The sequence below is a fragment of the Acipenser ruthenus genome, chromosome 10, assembly GCF_902713425.1.
Source record: "Acipenser ruthenus chromosome 10, fAciRut3.2 maternal haplotype, whole genome shotgun sequence".
In the NCBI taxonomy this organism is placed as follows: Eukaryota; Metazoa; Chordata; class Actinopteri; order Acipenseriformes; family Acipenseridae; genus Acipenser; species Acipenser ruthenus.
The window spans coordinates 49,080,383-49,100,134 of NC_081198.1; the positions used below are offsets into that span (position 1 = coordinate 49,080,383).

General features: G+C 39.5%; 6 protein-coding genes across 8 annotated transcripts; all 6 read right to left on the reverse strand.

The window, feature by feature from the left end:
• Window positions 1-495: 495 nt before the first annotated feature.
• Window positions 496-1,930, reverse strand: LOC117405801 (gamma-crystallin M2). Its single transcript, XM_034924384.2, has 3 exons — window positions 1,800-1,930; window positions 1,182-1,424; window positions 496-833 (listed from the first exon to the last, which is right to left on the reverse strand). The coding sequence occupies exons 1-3, from the start codon at window positions 1,806-1,808 to the stop codon at window positions 561-563; spliced, it is 525 nt and encodes a 174-aa protein (XP_034780275.2). The 5' UTR covers window positions 1,809-1,930; the 3' UTR covers window positions 496-560.
• A 2,954-nt stretch (window positions 1,931-4,884) lies between these two features.
• LOC131696548 (gamma-crystallin M2-like) lies at window positions 4,885-5,852 on the reverse strand. 2 transcript variants are annotated; one of them, XM_034009176.2, is made up of 3 exons: window positions 5,742-5,852; window positions 5,404-5,646; window positions 4,885-5,225 (listed from the first exon to the last, which is right to left on the reverse strand). In XM_034009176.2, the coding sequence occupies exons 1-3, from the start codon at window positions 5,748-5,750 to the stop codon at window positions 4,950-4,952; spliced, it is 528 nt and encodes a 175-aa protein (XP_033865067.1). In that variant the 5' UTR covers window positions 5,751-5,852; the 3' UTR covers window positions 4,885-4,949. The 2 variants fall into 2 exon arrangements, with proteins under 2 accessions (XP_033865067.1, XP_058888454.1); XM_059032471.1 differs by having other exon boundaries at window positions 5,404-5,649; window positions 5,742-5,768.
• Window positions 5,853-7,688: 1,836 nt separating this feature from the next.
• On the reverse strand, window positions 7,689-9,218 carry LOC117405824 (gamma-crystallin M2-like). Its single transcript, XM_034009209.3, has 3 exons — window positions 9,153-9,218; window positions 8,815-9,057; window positions 7,689-8,406 (listed from the first exon to the last, which is right to left on the reverse strand). The coding sequence occupies exons 1-3, from the start codon at window positions 9,159-9,161 to the stop codon at window positions 8,131-8,133; spliced, it is 528 nt and encodes a 175-aa protein (XP_033865100.1). The 5' UTR covers window positions 9,162-9,218; the 3' UTR covers window positions 7,689-8,130.
• Window positions 9,219-11,934: 2,716 nt separating this feature from the next.
• LOC117405780 (gamma-crystallin M2-like) lies at window positions 11,935-13,809 on the reverse strand. The gene is made up of 3 exons (XM_034009160.2): window positions 13,722-13,809; window positions 13,380-13,622; window positions 11,935-12,270 (listed from the first exon to the last, which is right to left on the reverse strand). The coding sequence occupies exons 1-3, from the start codon at window positions 13,743-13,745 to the stop codon at window positions 11,998-12,000; spliced, it is 540 nt and encodes a 179-aa protein (XP_033865051.2). The 5' UTR covers window positions 13,746-13,809; the 3' UTR covers window positions 11,935-11,997.
• Window positions 13,810-15,078: 1,269 nt separating this feature from the next.
• Window positions 15,079-16,004, reverse strand: LOC117405791 (gamma-crystallin M2-like). Its single transcript, XM_034009169.1, has 3 exons — window positions 15,981-16,004; window positions 15,628-15,870; window positions 15,079-15,403 (listed from the first exon to the last, which is right to left on the reverse strand). The coding sequence occupies exons 1-3, from the start codon at window positions 15,987-15,989 to the stop codon at window positions 15,128-15,130; spliced, it is 528 nt and encodes a 175-aa protein (XP_033865060.1). The 5' UTR covers window positions 15,990-16,004; the 3' UTR covers window positions 15,079-15,127.
• A 1,635-nt stretch (window positions 16,005-17,639) lies between these two features.
• LOC117405777 (gamma-crystallin M2-like) lies at window positions 17,640-19,257 on the reverse strand. 2 transcript variants are annotated; one of them, XM_034009149.2, is made up of 3 exons: window positions 19,171-19,257; window positions 18,349-18,591; window positions 17,640-17,981 (listed from the first exon to the last, which is right to left on the reverse strand). In XM_034009149.2, exons 1-3 carry the CDS (start codon window positions 19,216-19,218, stop codon window positions 17,706-17,708), a joined length of 567 nt encoding a protein of 188 aa, XP_033865040.1. In that variant the 5' UTR covers window positions 19,219-19,257; the 3' UTR covers window positions 17,640-17,705. The 2 variants fall into 2 exon arrangements, 1 of the variants encoding a protein (XP_033865040.1); XR_009329756.1 differs by having other exon boundaries at window positions 17,842-17,981; window positions 18,467-18,591; window positions 19,171-19,184.
• Window positions 19,258-19,752: the final 495 nt, after the last annotated feature.

A 19,752-nucleotide genomic window follows, 5' to 3' on the forward strand; every position in this document is an offset into this window, starting at 1 on the left:
TTATGTATTTATTATTATTATTATTATTATTATTATTATTATTATTATTATTATTATTATTATTATTATTATTATTATCAGTAGTAGTAGTAGCAGTAGTTCATGTTTATTAAATTGTATTATCTGAAGTGCATTTTCATGACCTGTGTTTGTTTTCTAACCATATCTTATAGTCTAGTGCCAGACTCGTTTTGTAAACACTCTTCTCCATCAGATGGTTTCGAGCAATGTTGCAGTTGGAATTCATATATGCAATTTAAGCATATAAAAGCACTTAACTGCATTTCTGTGTTAATTGAGTTGCTTTCCCCACCACACAAAGGTTATCACTATACAGTAGGTTCAATCACTAAGCTACCCCTTCAATGCATCTGTCAAAATATGTTCCCCTTATTAATTCTCAGCCCTTCATAGTGATTAACCATCTACAGTAATGAGGTGACAAAGCAATTATATAATTCTTCTCATTAAGAAATACACAAATACACAAAACAATTGTGCTTTACCAATAACAGCTCATTTTTATTTCAGGAACAGTCCACATCACATATTTCAAATGATCAGTAGTCTGTGATGCGTCTGAAGGACCCAATCCTGGAGCTCATGCCTCCCCAGTCGCTGTATCTCCTGTACTCTCCGGGCCTCATGAAGTACTGTCTTCCTCTGTAGTTGGGCTGCTCATACATGATCCAGTAGCCGTCCATCACGTTGCAGGAGTGAATGTCGTTGTAACGGAAACGATCGTAGACAGAGGGACAGTCATCCATGAACTCCATCATCTGGCCTCCAAATTCAGGTCTCTCATAAACCCTCATCCTGTAGGATCCTTGGTGCTGTTTAAATAAAGAGGAGGTTTAGTATACAGATTAATACCAATCTACCAAACTAAAATACTATTGTCAGAATAAGAGTATTTCACCAAGGAGACAATATCAGACAAGATGCTTGCTGAGGATCTAGGATTGACCAAAAAATCAGGGTTCTACTGAGGTGCTAGGATTTAAATAGCTTTTGAATCGTAGTTCATAAATAAGGATGTGGCTTCCCATGAAAGCAAGACGCTCCATCTCATTGGAATTATCCTCTAAACATTTCTAAACTCACTAATAGTAAGCCTTGACAAACAAAATCCCACTAGTTCTACTAACGCAGTTTTAACCTTTTTACTACAGTGAACTTACTTGTGGGATCATGCGGCAGGACCTGACGGAGTCATTGAACCCCATCCAGCGCTGGTAGTCGGGATACTCTCCCCTTCTCATGAAGTACTGGTACCCCATGTAATTGGGGCGCTCGTACATCATCCAGCAGCCGCTCTCCACACGGACGGAGTTACAGCGGCTGAAGTAGGAGTTCAGGTCAGCACAGTCGCTGCTGCACTCATAGTGGCGGCCCTGGAAGTTCCTGTCCTCGTAAAAGATGATCTATAACAATGATTAAACTGTTAATAGGAATATCTGAACCATTTTCCCTCCAACCTTGCACTAGCATCTGGATGATGTCTCTCCCTGCACATTAGTATAAATACCATTATGTACAGTATATGTCATTTCCTGATTCATTTTTATTGTTAACTTTTCTTCAGGTTATTGTAATTTGTGTATTGTTCATAAAAATCCATGAGTTTAAACTGCTGCATCAAGCTAAGAAAACAATTTGTAAGCATTATTTTTTTAAAGTAGATCATTAGACCCTGCTCCAGAGTAAAATATATCTAACAATCCAAGTTATCCAACAACTAAACTACCTGACTAACTACATCAGTCTTGCAGCTTCAAATGAAAAAACACCCCGGTTACCTTGCCCATGGTGATGTTTCTGCGCGGAGCTGTGATGTGCTCGGAGTCAGTCTGCTGGCACTTTTATACCCAGCTCGGAAACCAAAGCATCTGCTGTCCAATTGTGTTGCTCCCTGACTCAGCAGCTGTGCAGTGCGTTTTATCTGTTGTCAAAGCGAACCTCAAAGGGTTATTATTTGGTGTTTAGCGTGCTTGTGTTTTCATTCTGGCATTTTCATTTTGTTATCCTTGTGAACTTAAAAAGTGAAAGTTCTCTGCAGCAAAAGCAATTTAGCAAAGCTTATCTTTTAGATGATAGAATAGTAAAGAACCATCTGGTACACAGGAGTAAAACGATTGCCTTAACATCAATATATATATATATATATATATGGACACATTAAATCTTAGTAAAGTTGCTTAAAGTACTGTATATTGCCATTATGAAGTAAAGCAGTGTATTTTGATTAATTGGCTTATCGTTAAACTTAGACAAGTTGTTTTTGGTGTCAATGCCTTCATGGAAAAAAGACTTTCCATGAAGACTTTCAGTAACTGAAACCGCTTCATAAAAGTGTTAAATCGGTCTGCAAATTGAACAAAACACCTTTTTAAAAATATTTTACTCTTTCTGAAACATTGCTTAGTCTCCTGGTTGCAGTTTATAAACATTTTGTTGTGGTTTATTTGAATTTGACACAATCTATTGAAGTGCAGTCTTATTATGTTACAGTGCTCACATGGGAAGATAGTAAGACAGGATCCTCCCTATGCTTGAGTAGGGTATAGATGTAAATACACTTACAGGTACTTTGATAAATCCACATACTAAGAATTGAAAACAGTTCTGTGTTTATTACATCTGCAGTGTCTGATAATTGATACTAGTAAACACTTTGGCTGAAAACAGCTTAAATATATCCCTCCTCACAACCACTGTCTCTCTTAGATAAAAATCAGAGAACTTCTAATTTATTTAATAACTATGTTTTTATTCAAATATTTAAGTGTGGTGAATGAATAGTAACGCTGCACCTGAATAGTCTTCAGTGAAGCAGTGAAAGGTGTCTTACTGAATGGTCCTCACTGAAGCAGTGAAAGGTGTTTTACTGAATGGTCTTCAGTGAAGCAATGAAAGGCGTTTTACTGAATGGTCTTCAGTGAAGCAGTGAAAGGTGTTTTACTGAATGGTCTTCAGTGAAGCAGTGAAAGGTGTCTTACTGAATGGTCCTCATTGAAGCAGTGAAAGGTGTCTTATTGAATGGTCTTCAGTGAAGCAGTGAAAGGTGTCTTACTGAATGGTCCTCATTGAAGCAGTGAAAGGTGTCTTACTGAATGGTCCTCACTGAAGCAGTGAAAGGTGTCTTACTGAATGGTCCTCATTGAAGCAGTGAAAGGTGTCTTATTGAATGGTCTTCAGTGAAGCAGTGAAAGGTGTCTTATTGAATGGTCTTCGGTGAAGCAGTGAAAGGTGTCTTACTGAATGGTCTTCAGTGAAGCAGTGAAAGGTGTCTTACTGAATGGTCTTCAGTGAAGCAGTGAAAGGTGTCTGAACTGTCCGGTAAGGTTTCCATTTTTTGTTCATTGTGATTTGAGCTGAGCGGATTGTGATGGGCTCCTAGGGGTCCAGAAAGTTTCTTACTGTCATACTTAATCCTTTTGGCCACTTCTATGCTACATTTCATTTTTCTCTTGTTTTGTTTAATCCAGGGCTGTCCAATCACGGTCCTGGAGGGCGATTCCACTCCAGGTTTAACAGGTCAAATAATATAATCAACTACTTCAGGGTCTGGATAGAGGTTTAATGGGTTCAATTGAACAATTTAGAACAGGGTTGGAACAAAGACCAGGAGTGGAAGAGCTAGAACTGCAGTTCATTTATCCAGTTTTTGGGTCACAACTGTATCTGGGTGTCCAGCCAACTTTCAGGCTCAGAACATATTTTGCCATTAAAGGAAATACTTTGCTTATTTGGATATAAACATCATAATTCACTAGCTTTGTGTGCACACATTTTTTCTGAAGCTCCACTAAAAGATTTGAGTCAAACCCAGGCATGCATTAAATAATCATCACAATCAAATGAAGGAGGTCTTTTTGAACATGTTAGGATCCAGTAGAGACTGGAGCTTGTCCAGCTGTGGATGCGACTCTTTACAGACAGCACTGCCCCAGAGAAGGAGGAAATCACCACGTATGTTAAAAGCCTTGTCAATTTGTCTCCCAAGTGTGCGAAAAAATGTGTGCCTCTCACACCGAGTATCAGAACGCTCCATTATAAGGCAGTTTTGTTTTGAATGTGGATGAAAACACATTTAGCATGCTTATAGATAAAAATGATGCTTTGTGTATTTGTTGTAAAATACCTTTTCCATAAAACAGTTAATTTATGTCCTGGATCATGTCTTAAATGTGAGGTTGTGATGATTCTGCGGTAGCAGGCTGCAGCCCCTTTAAGAGTGGTTATGTATTTCCACTCTGCCCTTCTGCATGACTGTATGCAGTCTGGCAGTGAGCATGTGCAGGAACAGAGAATGCTTCAACCCTTAGGGGTGTAACGGAAGAGATTAGCTCTCGAAGTGGAAGCCTTTTCCAATGTGTGAAGGAAAGGGTACATTAATGCATAATTCTACGAGGAACCTGCTTTACCCTGTGCTGATATAAACTAAACACAGCTGCTGCAATCGGGACTGTGGCTGTCTAGCTCTTTACTGTCCACCTGGACCAAGGCGAGATTTCATTACAGGGTGGAAATCCCGATGTGAGAACATTTAGCATGTTGTGTCAGTTAACAAGTTTGAAAACAGCAGCATTCCTGGCTTTTTAACATAGATTTCATAATGATAACAGGGCTGTACTGCTCTGCAAGTTGCTCCTGCATCAGAGGCTACGGTGGGCTAAAAGTGAGACGAATGCTTCCTTATTCCTTTGCTCTGATCACATGGGCTGATGCAATGGAGCATGAAGTGATTAGATACCAGGAAGCTACGGCAACTTGTCATCAATAGCATTGTAAGACCGTGGGTTTTAAGACCTTGGATAGTACCTCCTTAATGTATGTTAGACCATTATTGTAAACTAAAACAAATGACACAGTAATACAGTATTTTAAAGTTGTTAAATATTTATTTTCTACATCATATTTATATGTCAGAAACAAATGGTTTAAAGTTAACAGGAATCCATGATGCGTCTGAAAGACCCAATCCTGGAACTCATGCCTCCCCAGTCGCTGTATCTCCTGTACTCTCCGGGCCTCATGAAGTACTGTCTTCCTCTGTAGTTGGGCTGCTCATACATGATCCAGTAGCCGTCCATCACATTGCAGGAGTGAATGTCTTGATAGCGGAAACGATCGGAGACAGACTCGCAGTCATCCATGAACTCCATCGTCTGGCCTCCAAAGTTTTCTCTCTCGTATATCTTCATCCTGTAGGATCCCCTGTGCTGTTGTGTAAATAAATACATTAGAAACCATTCATACCGTTGTTAGGGGAAATTCAATTCAAACACTGCATGGCTACCTATGATGTACCTTAACAGTCTTAACAGTATTGCCCCAAAATGCCAATGCAATAATGATGGTACCGGAAAAACAATCTACTGTAAAAAAATGTAAACATACCTGTGGGATCATGCGGCAGGACCGGGCACAGTCATTGAACCCCATCCAGCGCTGATAGTCAGGATACTCTCCCCTTCTCATGAAGTACTGGTACCCCATGTAATTGGGGCGCTCGTACATCATCCAGCAGCCGCTCTCCACACGGATGGAGTTACAGCGGCTGAAGTAGGAGTGCAGGTCAGCACAGTCGCTGCTGCACTCATAGTGGCGGCCCTGGAAGTTCCTGTCCTCGTAAAAGATGATCTGCAGGAATAAGAAAACAATTTTTATTATCTGTGCTGTGCATTTATAGTCAGGACTGAAACTGAAATATTCAAAAAGCTCTCTCAAACCCTCACCTTTGCCATGTTGGTTTCAGTGCTGAGATTCACTCTGACAAGCACAGTGCTGCTAGTGCTTTTTATACTCTAAAGCAAAGCTGACTTTGTTATTCAAATGACTCAACCTGATGAATTGGCACCACATGATTTGCTGTACAGTGTCATTAAATAATGCACAACTGTAAAGTTACAAAATAAGCATACCTTTTGTTGTGCTTAAGAAAAGAATGTTCTCTGGGTAGCACTGAAATAGTATAGTTATAAAGGATTCCAAAGCATTGTATTCATTTCAAGAGGGAGATACTTGTTAATTACATAGACCTTATTAGCCAGCTTATGATTACCAGCTAAATGCTGTTAATTAAAAAGAAAAACAAGTGGAAGGAGCTATCCATTCAAAGCTGTTTGCAAATTGTCAAAAAATACCAACAAGACAATATTCAAAAGGCCTATAAATGCCAAATTGTTTCTTCATTTAAGTCATAATGTGAAAAACAAAAAAAAGCTTAAAATTTCCTTGACCTTTTTATGATATTTACAGTAGTTCTGAATAGTTTGTTGGTCAAATATTGAGTTTTATTGAGAAAGCTGATGAAAGTTGCACTTGTCAATCTAAAAATAGAAAGCAATTTGTTTCTGCAGTTATTGCCATACCTGTTCTAAATACAAAGTCTTTATGAGCACTCCCTGTATTTGGTGATAGTTTATGAGCAGCACTCACTGTGTTTAGATTCAGATTGTGAGCAGCACTCACTGTGTTTAGATTCAGTTTGCATTGCCAGATTGTGAGCAGCACTCACTGTGTTCATTGACAGATTGTGAGCAGCACTCAATGTGTTTAGATTCAGATTGTGAGCAGCACTCACTGTGTTTAGATTCAGTTTGCATTGCCAGATTGTGAGCAGCACTCACTGTGTTCATTGACAGATTGTGAGCAGCACTCAATGTGTTTAGATTCAGATTGTGAGCAGCACTCACTGTGTTTAGATTCAGATTGTGAGCAGCACTCACTGTGTTTAGATTTAGTTTGCATTGCCAGATTGTGAGCAGCACTCACTGTGTTCATTGACAGATTGTGAGCAGCACTCAATGTGTTTAGATTCAGATTGTGAGCAGCACTCACTGTGTTTAGATTTAGTTTGCATTGCCAGATTGTGAGCAGCACTCACTGTGTTCATTGACAGATTGTGAGCAGCACTCAATGTGTTTAGATTCAGATTGTGAGCAGCACTCAATGTGTTTAGATTTAGTTTGCATTGCCAGATTGTGAGCAGCACTCAGTACATCTTTACTGTTGTCACTACAGATACATCTTTCAGGGTATTTTCTGTTTTCATAGTACTCTCAGCATCCAGGTAACAGTGTTTCTGCCATGAGGCACCAAATAGCAGCAGCCAAGGTGTTTCAATCTGCTATTTGAAAAAAAGGGGCTCAAAATAGTTATATATAAAAACTCAAATTTACAACGCTTACAACATATTAACATGTAATATCTGACATACAGTATGTGTATATGAGTGATACAGAACAACCACAATATGTTTTGACCTGTATTTATTGATGTGTTATGCATATTCTTGCAAGCAAAAAGAAGAAAAATGTAATATTTGAATCATTCCCATATTGAAAGAAACCTTGGATACCTACCAGTTATCAATGTGATTTTATTTGTACTACACCAGGAATCACAAGTGCAAACTGATGAATGTGCCTATGCATTTCATTTAGAATAGATTTTACCGTCTAATGTGGACCATCTTTTGTAGTTTCAATAAGGCCCTTTTTGTTTTACAGCACAATCTTCTTCTGAAATATAATCAGCTTAACAAAGGGTTACCTCTATCTAGAAAGACTGTGAATGTGAACAATGTGAATGTGAACAATCAATGTGCTTTATTGTAAAACTCTTTATAATAGGCCTGCATGTTGTCCTAAAAGAGGGAAATAACACAGGACTGATTCCTATTAAGTTTGTTCTCATAGTTTTATTTCAGTATATTATTCAGTGCATTTAACATTTAAATATGTATTATAAATAAGGCTGTATTTATTTATTTTTTGATGGTTATTAAAGATTTCATGATTTCCGTGAAATGTACCCATTGCTGTGTAATAATGTGTACCACATGAAAATTCCCATTTCTGAAAGAATACTGTAAATATACATATTTTTTATCACTTAAAAATAAATACAGCAAATGTTTACCTTATTGACGCACTACCTGTTCCACTGCATTTAGGAACCTGGCAGTCTGTTTAGTTTGCTTCCGGTAAATGATTGAACACACTGCATAGAGCTGCACAATTTCTTAAAAATGTCTTCAACGAAAAGACACCAGCTGCATCAAAGATCAGAAATATTCCTATTAAGGATCGTTCTGTCCAGTACAAGAATATGCATCAGATTTTAATAACTGTCTATTACACGTCTGACAGATCCAACAGTTGCACTAGTGGCACACCAGTCCCGATATCTCCTGTACTCTCCGGGCCTCATGAAGTACTGCTTCCCTCTGTAGTTGGGATACTCATAGAAGACCCAGGAGCCGTTCATCACGTTGCAGGAATAGATGTGCCGATGGTGGAAGCGGTCAGAGACACAAGCGCAGTCATCCATGAACTCCATCGTATGGCCACTGAAGTCTGGTTTCTCATAAATTTTCATTCTGTAAGATCCCCTGTACTGTTTTAAAGAAGAACAAATAAACTACTTTAATGACATTTCCCAGGTTTGCATTAACACTTAATGCTCAATAGCAGATTTCCACATTCCACATTAATTGCCGTATTGAATTAGGTTTTCACTAATTTGTGTACGTATTCTTATAATTTAAAAAATAATTTAGTAATACGCAATAATGCCTTTTTTAGATGGTGTGGAATCTCAAAATACTTTACAAAGCAGCATGGCACAGAAACATAGTGAACACATATTTAATATTCAGTTATGAACAGGTGAAATCTTTATGGCAGTTGTATTTGAATGCCCACTGCGGTGCCTTGGAATGTGGACTAACACCCTCTGCTATAAATATTAGTATTAGTATTACTACTAGTATTGTAGCTACTTTAAATAAAGAACACAGCCTACCGTTGGAACACTGCGGCAGGATCTGATGCAGCTACTGAACCCCATCCAACAGTTATAGTCAGGATAGTCCCCTCTCCTCAAGTAGTACTGGTACCCCATGTAATTGGGGCGCTCGTACAGGACCCAGCAACCGCTCTCCACTCGGATGGAGTTGCAGAGGCTGAAGAAGGAGTGCAGGTCAGGGCAGTCAGAGCTGCACTCATAGCAGCGGCCCTGGAAGTTCTTGTCCTCGTAGAAGGTTATCTGAAGGGGAAAGATGTATATTTGTGAGTCAGCTTCCAGGCTAAGAGAATTGCAGCTTTAAAAAAATAACAAGACACAACTGCAAAAATCCCTACCCTTCCCATTGTGACGGTTGGAGAGATCCTGCATGTAATGGCCTTAAGTTTGCACCGCTTTTTATATCACCGCCTGACAAACAAAGCATTGTTATTTAAATAAGCCCACAGCTATAAGTCAGCATTACAGCACATGTTTACCTTTTTGTTAAAACACAATAATATTAGTACAGAAAAATGTATGTTTAAAAACCTTTCATAAATAATTACATTTCTATGTTTGAATGTGTGAACAAAGGAAAGCATGAGTATGGCATACATTACATTCTCAGCAGAATAGATCCAGAATGCTATTGAACAGCAGTTTGTATGTCAGAATCCATGCCTTTCCTTCATCTGTATTTTGTACTATATATGAAACAAACTATGTAGAGCTGTAAAAAAAATGTATACACAAGACAGTTTCCAAAATAACTGCACAACAAATTAAATACCCAGAAAGCCTTTCACAAAACAGAGGTCTAAATGAAACCAAAATCTTATCACTGCACAACAATGGAAATAACCAGAAAGCCTTTCACAAAACAAGTCTAAATGAAACCAAAATCCTTTGACACTGTTAAAGTATTCTGAGAAATGAAAAAACATTTACATTTAAACAGGGTTAGGGCTGGGGTTAAGATTAGGGTTAGGATTAAGGTTAGGGTTGGGGTTAGGACTGGGGTTAGGATTAGGGTTAATGTTGGGGTTAGGATTTGGGTTAGGGTTAGGGTGAGGACTGGGGTTAGGATTAGGGTTAGGGTTGGGTTTGGGGTTAGGATTAGGGTTAGGGTTGGGGTTAGGATTTGGGTTAGGGTTAGGGTGAGGACTAGGGCTAGGATTAGGGTTGGAACTCTACTGTCCTTGCGGCTGAAAGAATAGTTTTCACTTCTACAGGCCAGGGTGCTAACAACTGCAACACGGGCCTTTCCTACAACTGCAATAGAGATACACAGGGCTTTCATACAACTGCAATAGAGATACACGGGCCTTTCATACAACTGCAACAGAGATACATGGGCCTTTCATACAACTGCAATAGAGATACACAGGGCTTTCATACAACTGCAATAGAGATACACGGGCCTTTCCTACAACTGCAATAGAGATACACGGGCCTTTCATACAACTGCAATAGAGATACGCTGGCCTTTCATACAACTGCAATAGAGATACACGGGCCTTTCATACAACTGCAATAGAGATACACGGGCCTTTCATACAACTGCAATAGAGATACACGGGCCTTTTCGTAGCAGGTTTCATGCTTTTAAGAGTTCAGGACAAACCCCCAAGACTCAGTTAGAGAATAGTGATATTTTTATTGATGATTATGGAGTATGATACAGAGGCATGTGGCCTTCATACCCGCTTGGTTTAAGGGCCCTCCATCTGGCCAGCTGCACAAGGCAGACCTCCCCTACCTCCCTAGTAAATTAATCAAGGGGGAATGAGAAAAAGAAAGGGGTAGCAATTGGGGGAAGTGGATGGATGTGAATCAATTGCATCGGTGTAAATAGAGGGGTAAGTGTCAGGGTTATTTATAATCTCCTGATTGGTTAGTAGACGATGTAATGTGTGTGGGGGCAGTCCTTCTTCCTGAACGAAAGTTATAAACTTTTTATTATGGCAAGAAAGGTTACAGTATGGAAACAAAACGACTGTAGTGTTAGCCAGGCATATGGACATAGACAGCTCACACGGAGTATGGAGGGAGTTGTCAGGGTGTTTGTTTTGAATGTAATGTATTTCCTAAGCTCATCTCACAAGGATTTGATTTGGTACAAGTAAGGAGAATATGGCAGGACTGGTGCTGTGTGTGAGTCCAGATATTGCTGCTTCAGGGTGACTCTTGGCTCAAGAAACTATACCAGTGGTGTAAAATCCTAAACCTCCAACCTGCACTGCATTCTTGTTTTTAAAATGTGGGATACAGGTCCTACTTTTTAGCTCTATGATAATAATAAGGCTTGTATTTCTAATTGTCCACTAAGGCTTCTCAGGTCCATTGCAGATACAGTATCCAGTTTGGATGCAGAATTCTGCGGCGTGGGCCTGACCTTTGAGCTGTGTCATCCTGTCAAACACAGGATGAGCTTGTTTTCATTCCTATGTCAACCAGATTCAGCACAGGCCAGCTGGAGGAGGAGATCACATACCAGATAATAGGCATCCAGGCTAGAATGCAGCAACCCTGAGGCTTATAGGAATGCTTCTACAAAGACAGAAAATCTGATTCTGCTGGCTACTAATTTCTTGTTTAGGCTTAAATCATAGTAACAACTGAAACAAAGCTGTCTGAGTACCTTGCTTTTTCATTTGTTGGAACATCTTAATGTTTGTAGATTTCTGTGCTTCTGATTGCTGGGTTTTGAATATCTTTCAAGTTTAGGTTTTTAAGTAAGAAATGTCTTACTATGGCCTGAAACATATACACACTCTAACCATTGCAGAAACATGGGATCTACCCAAATAAGCACTCTTAATTATTGCACAAACATGGGATCTACCCAAATAAGCACTCTTAACCATTGCACAAACATGGGATCTACCCAAATAAGCACTCTTAACCATTGCACAAACATGGGATCTACCCAGATAAGCACTCTTAACCATTGCACAAAAGGGCCAGATCCATTATGTAGGCAGTTAACGAGACTGGTCTATTGTCAATGTGTATACTCTCTGTTATACCTGTGGGCCAGTCTTGTACCAACTCAGCCACATCTGTTACACTCGATCATTCCCACCCCCCATGCATACCAGGTCTTCATATTTGAAAAAACAAAACAGGGGTACTAAGTGAGGTATTTTAAACGTTTATTTTAATTTGTGTTTGCATTGTGAACTATGACTGAAACCAATCTTAAAAATTTGTGATTCTTCTAAATGAGCCAACAGTGGCACAGGTTGCCCCCCAGTCGCTGAATCTCCTGTACTCTCCGGGCCTCATGAAGTACTGTCTTCCCTTGTAGTTGGGGTGCTCATACATGGTCCAGTAGCCGTCCATCACGTTGCAGGAGTGAATGTCACGGCTGTGGAAACGATCGTGGACAGACTCGCAGTCATCACTGAACTCCATCGACTGGCCTCCGAAGTCACTTCTGTCATAAATCTTCATTTTGTAGGAGCCACTGTACTGTTGTGGCAAATTAAAAATAAAAGTTTATTCAGATAACTTTGTGCAACAAATGGACAGAAGCTATCCATTGCAGGTTGTCAGGGGTCTATGTCCTGTCTGTGGAAACCAGACTTGCATTATTGCTGTGTTTGACTAATTAAACATCTAAATCTGCACAAACAAATATATCTTCTAAGTTGTAAAGTGATCATAGTTGAGTTTACAGTATAAAATTAATTTTTCGCTGTCTGCACCAATCTGTGTGTCCTCTCAAAGACGCAGTCAAGCACTTCAAGGTTTCAGTGTATATAACCTTGTTCTTGTGTTACTATCTGTTCTTGTGTTACTGTCTGTTCTTGTGTTACTATCTGTTCTTGTGTTACTGTCTGTTCTTGTGTTACTATCTGTTCTTGTGTTACTGTCTGTTCTTGTGTTATCTGTTCTTGTGTTACTATCTGTTCTTGTGTTACTGTCTGTTCTTGTGTTATCTGTTCTTGTGTTACTATCTGTTCTTGTGTTACTGTCTGTTCTTGTGTTATCTGTTCTTGTGTTACTATCTGTTCTTGTGTTACTGTCTGTTCTTGTGTTATCTGTTCTTGTGTTACTATCTGTTCTTGTGTTACTGTCTGTTCTTGTGTTATCTGTTCTTGTGTTACTATCTGTTCTTGTGTTACTATCTGTTCTTGTGTTTTTACATAGTTACTTGAAGATTCCACTGTCACTACACATTGTAACAACTATTATAAGACACGTCTCCATTGCAGTAATATCATAGTTTCATCTGTTTTTTTTTCATTTAAATTGAATAACTTCTAATATGTTTCTAAGTGTTCTGTGGCTTCCTGTAATCAAGTTGAGTGTAGTTTCTCTTGCACTCTTTGTATGACTGGCCCGACTCGCTTCACTTGCAGGTCTGACACGGCAAAGAGTGTGTCTGAAATACACTCTCAACTTGATTAGAGGTACCCACCCAACACTTAGAAACATATGTATGGCAGGTATTTCTATAGTAAAAAAAAAAGTAGTATTCAAACAAAAGCATTCAAGCTTAGAGAAACACATTTATGTGGATTTCGATCTACTGTGTACACTTACAAATGGTTGCTGCTCTGTTATTTACAACTTACACTGGGGAAGACACGGCAGGACTTGACACAGTCACTGTATCCCATCCAGCGCTGGTAGTCGGGGTACTCCCCTCTAGACAGAACGTACTGGTACCCCATGTAATTGGGGCGCTCGTACAGGACCCAACAGCCACCCTCCACCTTGATGGAGTTGCAGCGGCTGAAGTAACTGTTCAGATCGGAGCAATCTTCATTGCACTCGTGGAAACGACCACCAAAGTTTTTGTCTTCGTAGAAGAATATCTAAAAAAATAAGCAAAAAGAAATGAGATGTGTCGATTGTAGTTAAAAAGGTTAGCAGAAGCTGGCACAGTGTTACAGTTTACAATTCACAATCAATACCTTAGCCATGGTTGGAGTGGACATCTCGGGTATGTGCTCTCTAATAAGCGTGCCTTTTTATAGAGAGTCCAAAGGGTTTACAGTGCAGTAACTATTGTTAGTCCAATTCAATGCCTTTCTAGTCAGCACTACACGTGCCTTGTTTTCATGGTATGGCAGATTAGGCCACAATACAGAACAGTAATCCCCGAGGTATGTACAGCTTGAAACTCAGCAAGTCTGTATGAGCAGAAACCAGACAGGATACAAGTAATAAAGGGCTGTATATAACTGGATATAATGTAAGTGAATATAATTACTGTCATTTTTGTTCAACATTTTTTTACAACAACAAAGTAAAAAGGATGTTTTTTTTTACTGTATAAAGGGGAGGGCTACAGTATGAGCACGGGAAATGAGGGATCTCAGTGCAGGGCAGTCTGGTGGCAGAAGAGGATACTGCAGTCTGGTCTATTAACCCTTTTGAGCTTCAAGGAATAATCGAAGGTCCTGACCACACAAAGGGTTTATTACAGGGATTACAGGGCGTTGCTTTAGGAAACAGGGGCCAGTGGATGTAATGAGTGGTGTTTCTCATAAAGAGGCTGGTCAGCATTCCTAAATGTACAGGAAAGCATGACATGAACTAGATTGTAAGCTTAGCTTGCCTCTAGTGGTTGGCAGCTGAACTGCTGTTCTGACTCCCTCCAGTTATGCTAATCGTGCTTAGGCAGCCTGGGACAATATCCTGAGCAACTTCGCTCTGTGAATCTCTTGACTCCTCCTTGTGGAGCAGCAGGTCACCTGGAGCCGCAGTTTATTTAGCAGATTTATTTAGCAGATTTATTTAGCAGATGCCTTTACCCAAGGCGACTTACAGAGACTAGGGTGTGTAAACTATGCATCAGCTGCAGAGTCACTTACAATTACGGCTCACCCGAAAGACGGAGCACAAGGAGGTTAAGTGACTTGCTCAGGTTCACACAATGAGTCAGTGGCTGAGGTGGGATTTGAACTGGGGACCTCCTGGTTAGAAGCCCATTTCTTTAACCACTGGACCACACATTTGTATCAGAGAGGTGCTCTGTGGGTGAGGCCATGGGCAAAATCTGGTACGATCCCAGCAATGACACCTCAGTGCCTGCAAGGACTATCTTGACATAAACTGTTACGTTTTTGTATATTGGTTGGCTTTGCTGATTGAAAGCCTTCAATGGAGTGCAAAACTGTTTACCATGCTATCAGAAAAAATAAGAACATATGACATAGGCATAGATTAGATTGTCTATATGGCATAGCCTCTCACTGTTGTCATAAGTGAATATAGTGAAAACATGCATTGTCTTTTGAAATTTTTCATAGACGGGACAAGAGACAGTTAGAGTTTATTCACTTTATTAAGAATTTGAATACTATTAAATCACGTGTTAATAAAAGTCAGAGATGCGTCTGAAGGACCCAATCCTGGAGCTCATGCCTCCCCAGTCGCTGTATCTCCTGTACTTTCCAGGCCTCATGAAGTACTGTCTTCCTCTGTAGTTGGGCTGCTCATACATGATCCAGTAGCCGTCCATCACGTTGCAGGAGTGAATGTCATTGTAACGGAAACGATCGTAGACAGAGGGACAGTCATCCATGAACTCCATCATCTGGCCTCCAAATTCAGGTCTCTCATAAACCCTCATCCTGTAGGATCCCTGGTGCTGTAAGAGGTTAACCACATGTAAACATTTTCACAGACATTATAAAGCATCTACATCTGTCTAAATGTTGTTTTATTTTTCCAATTCCTGTAAAGACTTTCAGTATTTTAAAAGCCTCACTCACTTGTTCTGTAATCTCTGTCTTGTGTAAAAATAATATAAAAAGTTTAACATATTGTCTATATATCACATTCTCCTTATTAAGGTTTTACTATGAAACTTACATGGGGGATCATGCGGCAGGACCTGACGGAGTCATTGATCCCCATCCAGCGCTGGTAGTCAGGATACTCTCCCCTTCTCATGAAGTACTGGTACCCCATGTAATTGGGGCGCTCGTACATCATCCAGCAGCCGCTCTCCACACGGGCGGAGTTACAGCGGCTGAAGTAGGAGTTCAGGTCAGCACAGTCGCTGCTGCACTCATAGTGGCGGCCCTGGAAGTTCCTGTCCTCGTAAAAGATGATCTGAAATGAAATTAACCTTTTAAGTAACGTTTTTCATTTTGTTGTCGTCGTTTATATTTGCATATTTGAATATCAAGCACTGTTTATTTTCAAAGACAGTTAGCACTTACCTTTCCCATTTTAAATCTGTAAGGCTGGAGGATGCTAACTGTTGTTCTTTATATACTTCTCACAAACAACATGCACAATGTGTTCAACACCCACGTCAGCAAAACCTCTACAGCTTATTGTAGACAAACATGGTATGGGCCGCTGGTGTTTTGTTTCCATGCATTCAATAAAAATAGCAAAACCCAGCAGTATTGAAAGCCATTGAAAGGGGTTTTTGAAGAACTAGCGCATTGTATTATTGGAACTAAACAAACTTAGTTTAGGAGTAGAACAAATAAGCTGTCATAGAAAACTCTCAGATACAGAATGCACCCAACACTCAGTGAAATCCTTTTTTGATCATGTACAACATTTTGGCAAGCAAGTGGGAAAAATCTGGAAACCACTGCAATGGAAAACTTAAATATATGGCAGACTGATAAGTGGAGCTTAATGGCATGCATTAGGGTTAATCAATGTATTGATAGTATTCTGGATAAAACAAAAAATAAATGACTAATGACATTTAAAATCTTAAAAACTCTTGATCTCCCTTATAAAAGTTTAGTACAGTGTTTTTGCACTTTTCCTCTGCTTTTCCTATGGTTATCATGCATTTCCCATGGTTTGTCCTGGTTTGCCATGTTTATTTAGTTTGCATTACTGTACTGTATCTCGCTCTCTCTCTGTGCTTTAAAATGCTTCCCAGGCTTTTCCTGTGCTGTATTACACTTTTCTATGTTTTTACTGTGGGAAACCTTTTTAGGGGCCTGGAGGAAGCATTAGTGCATCTTCCTGTCCTGCTGTTTGAAATCCTGGTCTCTGCCTGCAGTATAGCAAGCTGGTTAATACAGCACCAGCAATATAGTTGCAATCTGACTATCGTAGGTGCTCTGACCAAACCTTGCATGTCAATCTTTGGCACTTTCGGGTTTCTTAGATAAAAAGATCGCTCTCATCTCTTACCATGCCCTGTCAAAAAAAACTAATGAAGTGTACATGAAGACCATGCCACTTTACCTTGTAAGTAAATTAGCTTGTATATGCCCATGTGGGAACCTTGGTTATTTGGGTTCCTGATAAATTCATAAATGATGACATACAAGGTTTGGGAAGAACACAGATGTCATGTGACCTGGAACACATGTTCCACGAAGCAGCAGTTTAATCTATAGTGATATATTTGAAATACTAGCAAATTGATTTTAACTCACTTATAACATGTATCAAGTGCAAAACCTTTTAAATAAAGCAGCTGTTGGACACCGTTGTGTCAGGTTAAATATCTTATACTTAAATAGGTATTCTTTACATCTCTCAGAGATTGATTTGGAACAGTGATTAAACATGGTTTGAAAGAGAACATTCAAGATCCTTTACGAGAGATTAAAGCCCTCGTATTGACCAATCCGATCCATTTTCTAATATATTTTTGCACATGCCTACATGACATGTACAGGAAGATTACAATATTGCGCTTTGTTGCCATGGCAACATATAATCTATTGTACTGTAGTAACAATGCAACCTCTTCTGCAGCAATCAAACATTCATTACTTAAAAACTTTTATGAATGTAGAAATAATCTTGAATACTACTAAATAGGATTGTATTATAACCTGTCTAATTAAAATCCAGCCTCCCTGTTAATATTGATTCAAAGGAGTTGACGCTTTGCATTCCATTTTAAATATTCTTTATTAGAAAGCCACGCCAAAAATCAATTTTGATTTATTAAAACAAGTTTAAAATTCTGTGATTCTCCTGAAAGAGCCGCTGGTGGCACAGGTTGCCCCCCAGTCGCTGAATCTCCTGTACTCTCCGGGCCTCATGAAGTACTGTCTTCCCATGTAGTTGGGGTGCTCATACATGATCCAGTAGCCGTCCATCACGTTGCAGGAGTGAATGTCACGGCTGTGGAAACGATCGTGGACAGACTCGCAGTCATCACTGAACTCCATCGACTGGCCTCCGAAGTCGGGTCTCTCATAGATCTTCATTCGATAGGGCTTGCTGCTGGTCTAAACAAATACCAGGAAGTAGAAAGCACCATTAGAACAATTAGTCAAAAACCTAGATTGATCTGTGCAAGTAGTATCTAGTAAGGCAGCATAGATTTCAACACCATAAATCACACACCGTGATACTAGCTTTACCACAAGCACAATCATACACGCACACCCAGTGACACTACCCTTATCATAAACTCACAGTTACATGACCTTTACCACAAGCACCCAACAATCTCATGGGTTTGATGGAACATTCCTTTTAATCACTGATTCAAGTTATTGCACATTCACCCATTCAAAGAGCTTTAAAAGTGGCTAGATTTGTGCTTTGCTGAAAATTTTAAAAAATGGAAGTAATTATGAAATATATGATCACATAGGAAAATGTGCGACAGGATCTGACGGAGTCATTGAACCCCATCCATTGCTGGTGGTCGGGGTACTCTCCCTTGGTCAGCACGTACTGGTACCCCATGTAATTGGGGCGCTCGTACATCATCCAGCAGCCGCTCTCCACACGGACGGAGTTACAGCGGCTGAAGTAGGAGTTCAGGTCAGCACAGTCGCTGCTGCACTCATAGTGGCGGCCCTGGAAGTTCCTGTCCTCGTAGAATGTGATCTGCAGTCATAAGAAAATGTAAAGAACAAGATAGAAACTTTCTTTTTTTTTTTTTAAGAGAGCAGGGGGAAAATAACTTGAATAAAACTCAGATAATATTATTACGTTACAGTCTAGTAACTTTTAATGCATTATGTATCCTGTTTTATCTTTAAGTTAACTTTTTAGAATTTAGAAATCAAAGTAGTTGCAACAAATGAAGACGTAACTTATACAGATAAGTAAAAAGATACACTTATTCATGGCTTGGAATAACTAAAAAGGATTTGAACCAAACATTGGCCCGATTCTGGCGTACAAAAAAACAGTGTTAACAGATAGACATTGTGCTAAACAAACTAACTTGTGTCAACTCTGTCAGGCTGTTTACAGTGGAAAGCAAGTTTATGGGATTTACTAGTAGTGAGCAAACTTAAAGCAGAACAGATTCTTCGTCTGTCCCTTAAACCGTATACCTTCACAGAACAGCAGCTTGAGCACAAGGGATTGAAGGGTCAACAAACTGAACATAATATAACCAAACAATAAACCAGCAATCAACAAATAAATTAGAGAAAGAGTTGTGTGTCCCAAACTTACCTTGCCCTTTTTTGGCTGATGGGGTTCAGTTCTCCGTATGATACTCATGGCACTCAGCCTAGGGGTTTTTTATACACCTCAATTAATGCGCATTGGATCAAAGTGTTTTGTTATTTTAATGACCGGGATTGTGAAATCAGCAATGCTGCCAACATTCTGAGCCTTCCTAGACAGAAAAAGCCCTGACTCAGCATTGGAAATGGCCTCCCTGGCAACTTTCTGCCATGCATTGGCTTTATATCAAACCAAAGAGATGCTTTTATCCATTAATCCCTGATGAAAGAAAATACAATGCAGTCTGGAGTGGAATTACATCTTCATTGGTGGTTTTTACATGTAGATACAAGCAATCAAACCAAAAAAACAGTTTTTCTAGATGTGTTATTCTTTGAGCTCAGTATCAGAATTGATATAGCATGTACAATGCATAGTGTCCATGAATCAACATAAAACAAAGGACAATAAATAGAACACAGCGAAATGGACGCAAAGGCAAATTACATTCAAATAAAAAATAAAAACTTGTTTATGCTTGTAACGTTGAACTGTATCTACACCTTCCTTTGGACAACCATGAACAAT

Coding starts and splice junctions, on each gene's coding strand:
- LOC117405801 (XM_034924384.2), bottom strand. Junction 834..1,181: donor CCTGCCGCATGATCCCACAA/GTAAGTTCACTG, acceptor TTATTTAAACAG/CACCAAGGATCCTACAGGAT.
- LOC131696548 (XM_059032471.1), bottom strand. Junction 5,226..5,403: donor CCTGCCGCATGATCCCACAG/GTATGTTTACAT, acceptor TTTACACAACAG/CACAGGGGATCCTACAGGAT.
- LOC117405824 (XM_034009209.3), bottom strand. Junction 8,407..8,814: donor CCTGCCGCAGTGTTCCAACG/GTAGGCTGTGTT, acceptor TCTTTAAAACAG/TACAGGGGATCTTACAGAAT.
- LOC117405780 (XM_034009160.2), bottom strand. CDS start 13,745: ATGTCCACTCCAACCATGGCTAAG. Junction 13,623..13,721: donor CCACTCCAACCATGGCTAAG/GTATTGATTGTG, acceptor TTATTTTTTTAG/ATATTCTTCTACGAAGACAA. Junction 12,271..13,379: donor CCTGCCGTGTCTTCCCCAGT/GTAAGTTGTAAA, acceptor TTGCCACAACAG/TACAGTGGCTCCTACAAAAT.
- LOC117405791 (XM_034009169.1), bottom strand. Junction 15,404..15,627: donor CCTGCCGCATGATCCCCCAT/GTAAGTTTCATA, acceptor AACCTCTTACAG/CACCAGGGATCCTACAGGAT.
- LOC117405777 (XM_034009149.2), bottom strand. CDS start 19,218: ATGAGTATCATACGGAGAACTGAACCCCATCAGCCAAAAAAGGGCAAG. Junction 18,592..19,170: donor ATCAGCCAAAAAAGGGCAAG/GTAAGTTTGGGA, acceptor TTATGACTGCAG/ATCACATTCTACGAGGACAG. Junction 17,982..18,348: donor CCTGTCGCACATTTTCCTAT/GTGATCATATAT, acceptor GTATTTGTTTAG/ACCAGCAGCAAGCCCTATCG.